This window comes from Lonchura striata, chromosome 3 (assembly GCF_046129695.1).
Source record: "Lonchura striata isolate bLonStr1 chromosome 3, bLonStr1.mat, whole genome shotgun sequence".
NCBI classification, from domain to species: domain Eukaryota; kingdom Metazoa; phylum Chordata; class Aves; order Passeriformes; family Estrildidae; genus Lonchura; species Lonchura striata.
This window is the reverse complement of record NC_134605.1, coordinates 54,294,693-54,307,999: the sequence shown is the minus strand read 5'-3', so window position 1 is coordinate 54,307,999 and position 13,307 is coordinate 54,294,693. Positions and strand designations below refer to the sequence as shown.

At 38.4% G+C, this 13,307-nt stretch overlaps 1 protein-coding gene across 8 annotated transcripts in view; it reads left to right on the top strand.

The window, feature by feature from the left end:
* The window catches only part of ARID1B (AT-rich interaction domain 1B), a 325,490-nt gene that overhangs the window by 286,253 nt on the left and 25,930 nt on the right, over positions 1-13,307 (top strand). For all 8 annotated transcript variants that reach the window (XM_077782156.1, XM_077782157.1, XM_077782158.1 and 5 more), the window contains 3 exons: positions 4,512-4,621; positions 5,363-5,521; positions 11,539-11,748. In XM_077782156.1, coding sequence (XP_077638282.1) covers positions 4,512-4,621; positions 5,363-5,521; positions 11,539-11,748 — 479 coding nt within the window. The remainder of the gene's footprint in view (positions 1-4,511; positions 4,622-5,362; positions 5,522-11,538; positions 11,749-13,307) is intronic.

Below are 13,307 nucleotides of genomic sequence, written 5' to 3'. Positions count from 1 at the left end.
TCACCAGCTTCTGCTGATGCAGAGTGGTTTTAGGAACACAGAAATTACAAGATCAAAGACGACAGATTCTTCTAATAGAGTATTCCATCCATAACAATAACAAAAGCTTCAGAAAAAAGGTGTCAGAATCCCTTCACAATTATGGAACAAGCTGCCATTCAGAAAAATTGTATAACTGCTGCTGTCCTTTAATTGTATGAGTTCACATTACCCATACATATTTTTAGAATTTCCCCCATTATTTTTCAAATTCCAGCTTTAAAAATGCATATAATAAACAGAAAATTTACAACCCTCAATATAGCTCATGCTGTAAGCTTTGTTAATTCTAGTGAAAATTATCTTTAAAAAGAAGCGATATGAAATTTATGTCTCGCAAGTTTCCATGTTGTTCTTGCATAGAAACTGGCATTCACAATCTGCTATCTCTGGAGATGAACAAACCAATAATAAGGCATTAATCGCCTTACTGCTTAAGGATACTTTCCTTATTTCAGTACCTCTGTCTTACTGAAACCTTTCTTTTTCTGGATATTGTTATTCCAAATTAACTTTCAATCTCATAACACTTTACATAAAATGTGATATTCTAGGAAAATTATTTGCACTAAAGGAGTTAAAGGGACACTTTAAAATAATACCAAAAATCATACATATGCTCTATATTTGACTTGGCATTTATTTGGATGAACCTCTGACAGGAAAAGCAATTATATTTATGTAGGTAAAATATTTTTTTAGAAACTTTATTTGGATTTTTCTAGTTCGCAGCTTGGTTGCATCTTTCTGAAAAACAGTACCTCAATTTATTTCAGGGTTTTTTTTCCTCTAATACATATCTTTGTATGAACTTTTAATACACATTTAGATAAACTTTCTGGAGTTTGTCAGTAGGTGGTAACAGCTGAGATTTCCCATCACCTATATTCCAAACAAATGATGACCATGATCCAGTGGTCACTGTGTGACTGCAAATCAAGCCAGCACCTGGCATAGAGATGCCCACATCCCAAACTGCTTGTACTTGTCATTCCCTGGACAAGACTTATCAGCAGAAAGGCAATGTGGCACTGAGATCCCTGGTGACCCTCTCATCCTTTTGAGATAAGGTCCCCAACCACCTCTGGCTGCACTTGTCCCCAGAGCTGGGGGGATCATTCATGGCAGGACACTGGACAGTGCTGTTGTCCCTCTTCTGTTTTTTCAACAGGCATCAAAGCAGTGGGGATCCTCTCGTCAACTCCACAGTCATTAATTCACTGCTTTTGCTTTTTCTTCTCTTTTTTCCACAGAGGGAGGGTGCTAGGGTTAGAAGGGAGAGAGATTACATTACAAGGGAGAGAGGAGGGAGTATTCTGTTTTGTAGAGCATGATTTGTTATCACACTAGCAATAAAGAGAAAAACAATGTTTGTATATTGCTGCTTCTACAGTATTTCATCATCTTCTGGGACTGGTAGAGCAGCCTTTAGCAAAAAAGAATTCTTTGCTGCAGTTTTACTCATGTCAATATCTGCCTTTGAGTACATTAAATTCAGTGTGGAATAGTTAATTCAGGACCTTGACCTATACTTGCTTTTTGAAATCATTCTAGCTCTTAAATTCTTATAAGCCAGAGGCTAGTACTTGAAACCTATTCACAGTACGCCACAACACTTCTTGAGTCAAGATTTCCCTGTTATCCTCCTCTCTACAATGTTTTCTCCTTTGGTCTGCACTTCACAGGCAGAATTATTAGTACCTGTGTAGTAAGAGTCTGTATCTTATTTTAGCCATTTCGTGACAATAACAGTATTTCACTGCTCAGAAGGGGTCAAAACAATGTTCTTGCTGTACCACTTAGCTAAAAAAAGTGAAAGAATGTCTTCTCACAAATCGCTGGAGAGTATGTTTGCAAGAAGTTACAAAACAGCATTTCAACATCAGGTAGAAAAGTAGCTGTGGAAACATCTTGGGTAAAAGCTATAGGGAAAATAGACAACCTTGCAGTTTGCCAGTAAAATGCTTGCAGTTCTTCTCTTAGAGGTACAAAGAAAGAATGTAGATTAACTAAATAATTTAGAACAAAAAGTGAAACAGAATTTGGGTAATTTTATTATTTGTTTCATCATTGTCTCTAATTCCTCATAGTTATGTTTGTATATGCCAACAAAAGATAGTCAAAAGCCAGAATGATCTTGTATTTCTAAACATGACTAATAGAGTCAGAATGTGTGCTGTAATCTGCAGACTGGAGTTAGTAGCCCTTTATATGAGGCGTTAACTTAAACCCCTCTGAAACAGATCCCATAAGGGAGTTCTAATGGAAACAGGACTACCAGAAGTGGACACAATTTTTAAATTTTCTTTGTAATAGAAGTATGATGTGCCAACTAGATAAAAGTGAGGTACCAGCAGAGAGGACTTAGCTATGCAGAATTCTGGTGAAAAAGCGATATCATTAACTTTGCTTTGTTTGACCTCTCTAAAATTGCTTTACAGGGGAAGGGTCAGCTTTGCTTGCTTTGAAGCTTAAAACCCAAGAGTTCTTTTTTAGCACTTTCGCAGCATGAAATGTGTTAACTGTTAAAGTGGATATTGTATAACAGTTCTGCATACCAGTTTGAAACTACACTGTGGCATATATTTGACCATTTTGTACATATATTTTTTTAAATCTCTGAAAGAAAAGTAACCAATTTTTTAAAATGGAAATTCAAAACTAGAACATGTTAGGCTGCCATCCTTCACTTGAGAATGGTCACAAGCTGCCCCAGCTCCTCAAGCAGAGTTTAAGGGCAAAATGCATACAAATCAAATGCTTAGTGTATGCTGACTTCCCAGTAGCATGTTGACTGGCTGTTTTGTTGAAATTTCACACACATACATAAAAATAACAGCATTTTTAGCTGATCCAAATGGATTTTTCTGTGCAGCTGCATCACTTGTAAAAGGCTTTTTGTTCCAATTCTTGAAGTCTGAAGTATTGCAAGTTGGTTTTTTTTTAAATCTCAATTATGATTTGTGTGTTGTGATGACTTTTAAGGGCTTGATTGGGCTACAAATGTGCTTTGAAAAAACAAGAAAATGTGCCCATGAAAAACACCGGCAGTTCAAAGCTGAATATTGAGCATACAGTTGTAAACTCACATGGCACATGGCTGGGTAGGTTTTTTTGGCAGAGCCAGAGTCTCAACCTGCAGTGATGCTAAAGATATTAGCAAATTAGCACTGCAAAGCTTGCCAGCGTATTCGCTAGAGTCCTGCTCATGCTCTCACTGCTGTAATTAAAACTAATTATTTTCTAAAACATAGTAATACATGAATATGTGCAATAATCATTTTGTAGTGGGCAATCTGTGAAGTATTTTTAAAGCTTCTTTTCCCCTTCCTGTCTTTGGCTTGCTGTGCAGTGTGCCTGCTGCCTGGTGCAAGCCAGCACTGTCATTTTGCAAGAGCCACTTTGGTAAAGACAGTGATGGTTTACTAATTCTTACATTTTTACATGTGGGATATATAATTTTTGTTTTTTATTGTCTTTTAGACTATTCTGTATTTTTCTTACTTCATATTTTTTGAAAGAAGGGCATGAGGAGGATTAAAAAGAGAGAAAGGGAAGGTAATCCAGTCTTTCACAAATGCAGTGCACATGGTTTTCAGCAGGCAAAGAATCACCTTGTGTCTTGCTGCTGTTTTCTGGTTATTTGCATCAATTCAGTGTCATGGCACCTCCTAGCATCTGCACTGCCCAGTAATTTCTTTCTATTTCTCTGAATGTTTCTTCTTGCATCTTTCTAGAAATCCAGGAACCAGGAACCCAGCAGCTCTGCAGCAATAATACTATACTTGGCACTTGCATCTTCAAATAAAAAAAAAAAACCTTAAATTCCTTGCACCCCTGGGAAGCAACTGCATGCCATTATCAGAGAAAGACATTTATGTGTTCGTTATAGTCCCACCTCGTTTTGGCAGGAGGAAGATGCTGAGTGCTGGTTGTCCAACAGAGCACAGTTTACAGCTTGTAATTCTGTACTTAAGGCTCACAGTGGCTGAGCCATTCATATTGAAGTCAGTAGGGGCAGGAATTATCTGCTGGACACCAGCCTTAATGCAGATGTAATTGGAAAATTCCGGTTTTTTCTTAGATTCAACATGGAAAGCAGAATGTGAATTGTTTTCATTTACATTTGTCTATTGCTAAAGGGAGAGTTCAGCAATTAAAATAGACTTGTTTTGTTAAAATGTTGTGGTCAAACGCAGAGACAGTTGAAGAGCACCAGCAGCATGAAGAATGAATTCTACTCTGTTAAGCGATGGTTGTTGTTGCATGGTGCTTGTATTCTCTTCCTGTTCGTTCTCCTTTGTTTCCTCACTTCAACTGAAGAGGTTTCCAGGTTTCTGGATGCTAGAGTAACAGGACAGACGTGGGAAAACCTCTCCTTCACGTGGCACCTCAACCATGCAGCAGGAGGCGTGTTTTTTCCTACAAACCAACCATAGTCATGCTTAACTGTTTCTCCTGTTTTCGATTAGCACCTATGGGTCTTGCAGATATGATGACACCTGGTGAGTCCAAACTTCCCCTTCCTCTCAAAGCAGATGGCAAAGAAGAAGGAGCCCCCCAACCCGAGAGCAAGTCAAAGGTATTTACCAATTTACCACCTTCCGCACGTGGTGTTGGTTCCGCCTGCAGAGGTCTGCTGTGTTGTCCTTCATCTCCTGGTTTTGGCCTACCCACTTCTGTTCTTTCCTGCATGCCTTTCCATTCACGTGCAATCTCTTTGTTTCTTTTTTTGTTTCTTTTTTTTTTTTCCTTTCTTCATTGTGTGGATCTGAAAGTTACTAGTTCTCACGGCATTTTAACTTGTGGGGGCAAAGCATCCCAAGCCAAAAGTTGCGTGGGCATTTGGCTGTGCCAGGTGGGTGGGAAAGAAGGGTCTTGCCTGGTTTCAGTCCTTGCAGCCATTTTTCTCTGCCTGCAGTTATAGCTTCCTGTTTTGGCCGCAGCAGCAGCATACTTTAATATTTTGCTTTCCTGCCTTATTTGATTAAATAAGGTGAACGGCTTGTTTTTGTTTCTTTCTTTCATAACGGGAAACCCATGCTTAGCATTTCATGTGAGCTTGAAGTAAGCATGGTCGCTTAGTGACTTTAGCCAAGCATCCAGCAAACTTTCCAAATTATATTAACTATGTTGTTTTAATACCTTTTATATATATATATAAATATATATGTGTGTGTTTTCTGTATGTGTCTCTCTGTTTATATATATTCTATATATAAAAATGGGTCAGTCTGTTAAACTGGATGTATTTTTTTTTGTTTTTAATAAAGTTTGCCCTGCCTTTGTCATATTTTTTTTTTTTTGTATTCCTCTACCACAGGATAGCTACAGCTCTCAGGGTATTTCTCAGCCCCCAACCCCAGGCAACCTGCCAGTCCCTTCCCCAATGTCCCCAAGCTCTGCTAGCATCTCCTCATTTCATGGAGATGAAAGTGATAGCATTAGCAGCCCAGGCTGGCCAAAGACTCCATCAAGCCCTGTAAGTGGCTCTGGTTATTTTGGTTTTTGTTTATTTTTCTGTAATTAATTATATTTTAATGCTTGCTTGTTTGTTTTGTAAATTCCTTTTCTTAATTACTTATCCACTAAACAGTTTTCTTTCTTTATAACACTGGGTACAAATTCTGCTCTCGGACACATGACTGTAAGTTCCACTGCCTGGCTTCAGTGGGGCCTGAGCATGCTTATCCAAGGGCAAAATTTGTCCCAACAGTACTTTGAAATAAGAAAGAGTAAAGTTGTATGCATCATGCAAGTGTGCTGTCTGGTAAAACAGCAGTTGTTGTGAAGAAAACGTCCTTCCTGTAATGCATCAGCTTCTAAGCATGCCGACTGTGTTGTTAAGAACAATTCCATTTCTGTTCCTGGGCCCAAACTCCTTCACACAACTGACTTCACTCTGGTTGCTGCACTTGTCTTTACTAGCATTATTTAGAGGGGAAAAAAGAACAAAGGAAAAAAAAAAAAACAAAACAAGACATCTTCTCCCCTATTGAAACTAATACCCATCAAAAGTTAAATTATAGACTCAGCACCACAAAAAAGTTGCCATTTCTATTTATGAAACATTTTTAATTTTGAATTGTGTATTTGGAAATGCACTCATTAGGCTGTCAAGGCACAGTCTAAACCATATTTTTTTCTAATTTGCTTCATTTGGTTATTTTGAAATAACCCAGAGTGTGAGCTGAAAAAATTTCTGATGCATGTACATTTTTAGAAAACTATTTTTTAGATGAGTAATGTTTAATCAGTCTCACACAGGTTGCAAAGAAGAACCTGAGACAGATGTGTGGTACTAAAACAAATTTCATCATCTATCTTTCTATCTATATATATATGCACACATATAGAAAATCTGTATACATATATAGAAAAGAGAATGCAGACCTAAGATCTATGTCTAGGTCTACGGGGAGCAAATGTCCATCTGGTCATTTTTGCTTTGTTTTGTTTTGTTTGTTTTTTTTTTTTTAATAATTAGGAATATATATGTTGTTCCTCTCTTACTTCTTTTTATCAAAAGTAGAAATAATAATAATTTCTCTGTAGAAAAATATTGTAACATATTCTTGTACAGAAAGGGGGTTTCCCCAGTGTTAAAGTGCACTTAAATTAGCAATGATTCTTTGATAACAATTTTTACAAAGTGATGTGTTACAGAGTATGTCTCAGGGCAAACAGAGGAAGGCCAGTCAGAGGGGAAGAGATCTAACTATCCAAAACCCAGACATTTACAGACTCCCCTGAGCAAGGGGGCAGCATGGCATGAAATGCACCACTTAAATCTTTGGATGTTGATTTGACAGCAACTTTGAGTCTCAGAAGGCAGATGATGTTACTTGTTCCCACAAGGTCTCATCTTTTTCTTAAAAACATTCGTGAAAGGGTGACATCAAAATTCTGTTACTTTTCTTTGTAGTGATGGTTGGAATATTGGTTGTTTGGGCAGTTTTCTGGAGGAAAGCAAGAGAGTTACTGCACAGGCTGCCTAACACATTGAGTGCTTCCTCTACAACCAAACAAGAATGTATTCCTGAGCTCTTGCATAAACTGCATAGCAAATCCTGGAGTCATTGTGAGCATATGTGGAGATTTTTTTCATGTAAATAAAGTATAGATGATTGACAGAGTATAACATTGGAAAAAATAAATGAGGAAAGTTTATGCTTTCAGTTTCTTCTGAATGTCCTTCTCTCCAAAAGCTTCAGTTAGACATGGATAAATACAGAGCTTTGGAATGATGGAAAAATAAGTGCTGCAAATAAGCTGATCCCTTTTTACCTATGAAGGCCAGTGGGTTGGATAACTTCATCGACTTCAACAGCAGCCTGACATAGACTGGAACGATTGATTGCAGGCATTTCGTTACACTTGAAAACAGCCTGAATTGGTTCATTAAATCCCAAAGCCGTTTCATGTGCTACAACTTGTCCATTCCAGTAGAGAATAAAAGCGGAGGTGAATGGTTTCTGATTCACTTCAAGGTATCCCTGTGATTCTGCTAAGTGGATCCTCTCTTTCAGCTGTGTTTTGTGGAAGTGAGGCATGAGAAAATGGGGAGAAAGAACTGATGAACCTTAGGTTTTGAAGCTTCCTTGGGCACATCAGGAAAAGGATACTTCTGCCAGTTTTGCATATAATGTGCATCCCTGACAGTGGTGAGGTAGTTCTAAGATCCTTGAAAAGAGACATTTCAAGCGTGGGTGTAAACTATGCAGGGTCACTGCAACATGAGTAAAACAGGAGGTTACAAAAAGCCCATGAAATGCTGTTAACTATCCATAGGGACCCATGAACATGACAGTGAATACAGTACCACACCTCCATGGTGGTAGCTGGGAGGAGTCTTCAGAGTCCTTCAGGAGAAAATCTTGACAAAATAATGTGTCCTGCACAAGCATCTACCAGGGATTGGACTTCAGCAGTTTTAGCTGCCTATGTATGCACACTCTGTTCTGTAGTAAAGGAGGTCTGTGTAACAAGTGTAATATTGGCAAATTCCTCACTGAAGTCAGGGAAGGGAACAGTAGATAATTGTATAAATATAGATCCTTAAAGATATGTAAAGAAGCAACTACCCACTGCCTTTCATGTGAAAATAACTCCTACATAAATTTGTGTTGCTCTGAAGGGTTCTGCAGACTCACCATACAAGGGTCTGCATATAATACAGTTTTAATAGTAGGTAGGTGTATTGAAAAGAAAGTATGGGTTTCAACAGATTTAGTATGGGAATTGGCTTTGGCATCCACATACTTGGGTGGAGTTTTTTTAATCACCCATTTAAACACTGCAAGTGTATCATGTGGAAGAGTGCTGGGGACTGCAGGCAGAGTAGGATATAACTAAATCATTAAAGATATCTGCCATAGGCTGGCACTAGCATTCTTCCATCACCAAAATTATCAACATACTTAACAGAAGAAAAAGTCATGATCTGTATTCTTCCAGCATTGCCTGGGATGTGCTCATTTTAGTTTAAAATAGGATCTTTCTCTTTTAAACCCTTGTTTTATAAGGGTTAATATTTAATATTTATAGGTAAATTTCTGCTTCCAGCTGAACCTGCCCATGTAAAACTGAAGTTTGTTTGTGTGTAGACTAGCTTACACACATCTGTCATTTCTATACATTTACTTTTATAAAAATAGAGAAGAGAAGAGAAGAGAAAAAGATCTTTACTCTTGAGGAATAGCATTCTTCCCTCCAGTGCATTCTTCTAAAGTTAACATTTCATTTTAGAAGAAAATTGCACCCATTTTACAAAGCATGACAACCTGAAAGCTCACACAGTAAGAAACACTTCTTACCTTCTGTAAGCTGTGAAAAGTTTTCAGATTATACTGTCATTTTAGAGCTTGCTGCCACAGTGCTGGAAAGCAGCATCATTTGAGATGTATAGTAGAAAAATGCAGAAAGAAAAATTCTTAGCTGTTTCCCTTCTGCTCTGATTCTGATTTGAAAAAGTGAATCTTTACATGCAAAAATGGAACCCTAAAACTTGTAAATCTGAACTTTCTTAATCATGGTTCACCATAAAAGTGAAATAAAAACTATTTTGTTGCCTCATGTGTTAAAACGTAATCACATAGAAAATTTTTTGCATAAAAGCTGAAATTTCCCACATTCGTTTTTGTAGAGTTTTGAGGCATCTTAAGTGTCAGATTAAAATTGATGCTGGTGAGCAGTAGAGTAACTTTGTACTTAGTACAAAGGTGGTGGGGTAGTTCGTGTTCATTCAGCTGTTCAAGCCTGTGTGATCATGTATCTGGTGCTCACCGCATCAACATGACTTCCCTCCTTTCCACCCACTAAAAAAACCCCTCCCAAACTTTGAAAAAGCATATTTGTTGCTAAGAGTTAAACTGATTTTCTTGAGCACCAAGATATATAGCAAATTATGCTTTCAGTAAATTGGTTGCTATTACAAAATCAGTTTGTGCTTTCTTTGCATAATCTGCAGGATTCATATCAGTGTATTTCCTGCCAGCCACTTAGAATTAATAAAACAAATTTAGCCCTGACTCTCACTTCAGTAGGAGTTGTAACGCAACTGGAGTCTGGCTGAAGTAAATGCAGGCGTGCACCTCATTTCTAAGTAAGGTAATCATAGATGTCTGTAGGAAGGATTGCTGTGAAGAAGTTACAGTGTCAGCAAGGCAGAAAACTTTAAAGGAGGCTATTTATTTAATTAAAATTAATATCCATTCACTGGAAAGAACGGCAATGGCTCATGGAACTGCTAGGTCACCCCCTTGGCTTCATGTTTCTTTTCTCCTGACTCTTTTCCAGTTTTGCCAAGTTGTACCTGATAGCTGGAAGGAGATACAGAGTCTGTCATATTTTCCAGGCTAACATGCAAGATAAATGGTGGCAATGCTCTTGAAATCACTGGCAGTGGGGTTCTACTCTGCTGTGTCCCTCTTTCATGGTGTTGAGTGCCAGGCCTCACCACTATGTGGGGACATGGACAAAGTGAGTGGTTCTGTAGCATCTGTGAGGTACAGGGAGGATCTTTTTTAGAGATGTTCAACTAGGAATGAGTTTCTGTTTACTTGACAATAGTCTGTCTTCAGTTCAAAGTAAGGAAAAGGCAAAAGAGGGAAAGAGTGATTGACTATATGAGTTTTAAGAAGTGTCTACTGCAATCAACAACAAAGTTTAGGCTTTTACTATACAGACGTAAAGGATATGTTTCCCTTCACATATTTGGCTCCTTTCCCAAAGCTTTATGGCAGTCTTTTTCGCTTGTGTTTAATTCTGAACCACTCCCATCTTCCACTGCTGAGCAAATCAGTTCACTTTCTGCAAGTAGGAGGGTTGTCCTGCTGTAGCAGCAGCCCCTTCCTGCTGTCAGAGCTTAGGCAGCTTGGGTAGGGTCTGTGACAGGGTCTGTCCACACATGGCACAGAGCCCAGCTCACAGGGTTACACTGCACAGAAAAGATGCAGTGAGAATTTATAGCTTGTGTAGCAGCCTCATCTTTCTGCCATCTCTACATTTAAAAAAAAATAAATTAAAAAAAAAAAAAAAGAGGAGAAAAGAGAGCCAAACATAACGTGAGCTTTCATTAGATGTAAAGCCCAAAGAGCAGCAGAAAAGCAGGTACATTCCTGCCTTTTTGCCACAGAGATGGAATTCTGCTCTTGCCACCTCTTCTGCTTTTTCTGGTGGTGTCTCAGCTCTGATTGCTGTCCATCCTTGGTTTTCCCCGGGTCATAACACACATTCCCTTTGCAAGGACAACAAGAGATGGATATCATTAGTACTCCATCAGGGGAGAAGAGTACTTGCTACTTACAAGCTTTATTGCATCAGGCAGCTAATTGGCAGTTCACAAAGAGTATTGCCACCAATCTCCTTGTACTGTAGGCACTCTTGCTCATCTTGCTTTTTGGCCACCAGTTGTGTGAAGTGGTAATAAAGCATAACCATTTGTGACTCTGAAGAGAGGACTACTTCTCCATTGTACTAGTTTGCTATGATTCACGCTTTAGGCTATTTTTGTGCAATTCCTGCTCTAGAGGATCACTTTCAGGTTTTCTAGCCCATCTTTGAGGGCAAAAAGGAGAGGATTGGTTTGGTTTTAGGATTTTCTAAACTTGTGTGGGACAAACTTGTTTCTAATTTTACCAGAATAGTTGCTTGCAAAGCACTTTGAGATAAGTAGACGAGAAGCACACTGTGACAGCTACCTCCTCTTAAAATTACATGAGGCAACATCAGAAACTTGCCTTCTGGGATCCAAAGTTCAGATCAGTGAAAGAAATATGAGAATGGGGAGTTTGGGCCCTTTATTTGTAAAGCTGACTTTTCTGTATATGGACAGAATGTACTGTTTGTGCCTGAACTAGTAGCCTTCATTCCTGACTGTTGTGTGATAGCTTTAGTTTGTTTGACATCTTCTCTTTTTCAATGTTGTGAGTTTCTTACTTTCTTTTCCCTTCCCCTCCCACCCTTCCCCCAACTCTTTCTTTTCTTCTTACAATTTAGAAATCAAGTTCCTCTACCACAACTGGAGAGAAGATCACTAAAGTCTATGAGCTCGGGAATGAGCCAGAGCGCAAGCTGTGGGTGGATCGGTACCTGACGTTCATGGAGGAGAGGGGCACGCCTGTGGCCAGTCTGCCAGCTGTGGGCAAGAAGCCCTTGGACCTGTTCAGGCTCTATGTCTGTGTCAAGGAGATCGGAGGTTTAGCACAGGTGAGAAGAACTAGTTAAAAGTGAACCTTCAAAAAAATCAATATTCTTTTTTTCTAGAGTATTCCTGCTGGATACATCATTAGGTTTTCATCCCAGACAATATTGTTGAAGAAAATCGTTCCATGCTTTGATAGCTGTCTGGAGTTCATTTTGGGCTTCATAATGGCCCTAAAACTTTGGAGTTTGAATCGAGATTGGCCATTGCTGTAGACAGATGAAATTGTTGCCTTTTCAGGGGAATCTAGTAATGCTGCTGAGAGAAGAAAATAGGAAAAGGCCACTGGATCAAAATTATGAGTAAGAAGATGATAGAGCTAAAAGGAAAATGAGACTTTAAAGTCCATTTTTCCTATATAGAGATACAGCCTGTAGGACAATTCAGTTCATCTCTCCAGAGAAACTGCAGAAATATTCTTAAAATGCACTCTTTCATCCCAAACCTTTAGTTCCGACTGTCTTTATATGGTATATGTGTTTCTTAGACATAGACTATGCTGTATTTGGAAAATGCTTACAGGATATTTTGGGTTGCCTTGCTGACATAATGATTACCAGGAAAAGGTGAATTACCTAAATGAGTTGAAGAAAAATGAAAGCAGGAAGAGCTGAGAATAAAAAAGTCACAGATGGGAGACAGAAGCTTTCATTTGTATTCTCACCAGTTAATTTGAAGTTTTGCATAGGGATGTTGGAAAAATATTCATGAGTTCTATGGGGATGTTCACCACAGAGCAAAATGAAATGCTTCACTGTTTAGCATCTAAAGGGAAAGCAGGAGAAAATGGTAGGTACTTGCAGTCTTAGATTTGGCATTCAAAGTCACCTGTCCTTGTCTGATGCTTCTACAAAGCATCTCTTGCATCTAGGGGATCACTGGCTAGACACTAGACACTATTGTGAAGTGCAGGGATTCATAAGTTCTGTGTTTTTGAGAACATTTGTTAAATGCCTTGCAAAATGAGGTCTTAAACATAGCTAACATGTAGATAAATATGCATGTGTAATATTGTAGAAAACATAATATTAAAACATACAATTCTCCACCAATTACAAAATCTGAACTCAAAAATACGGCAAACAGATTCTCATAAAGAGAACATATTTTCATAATATATGTTGTTAGTTCAAGAAAGGAATGTCCAACATCAATTAGGACCCCTTCCAAAGCTATTTTTAATAGTACACCTCACAACATAGGATTTGAAAACTGAATTTGATCATTGGCCATTCAAATCCAGGGATTATAGCTATTCTTATTATTAAAGGAAGGCAGAGAAACCTAATATAGTTTATTCTGCCAGTTGTTAAATGCTGTAGATTGGTAAGAGATGTTATCGTGACATTTTTAGTGATCATCTCATGCCCCTCAGCGTCATATGGATTTGATTACTTTTAGCTTAGAAACTTTATTACAGGTAAATTGTATCATGCAGCTGCTCTGCCTCATACAGCATGATTGTGCCCACAGTGTGACTCTTAGCATCAAAAATTGAGCAAGATGGGGGGCAGATGGGATATTCTAGAGAGTTATGCATGTTTTCTTATTATGGAAATTTATT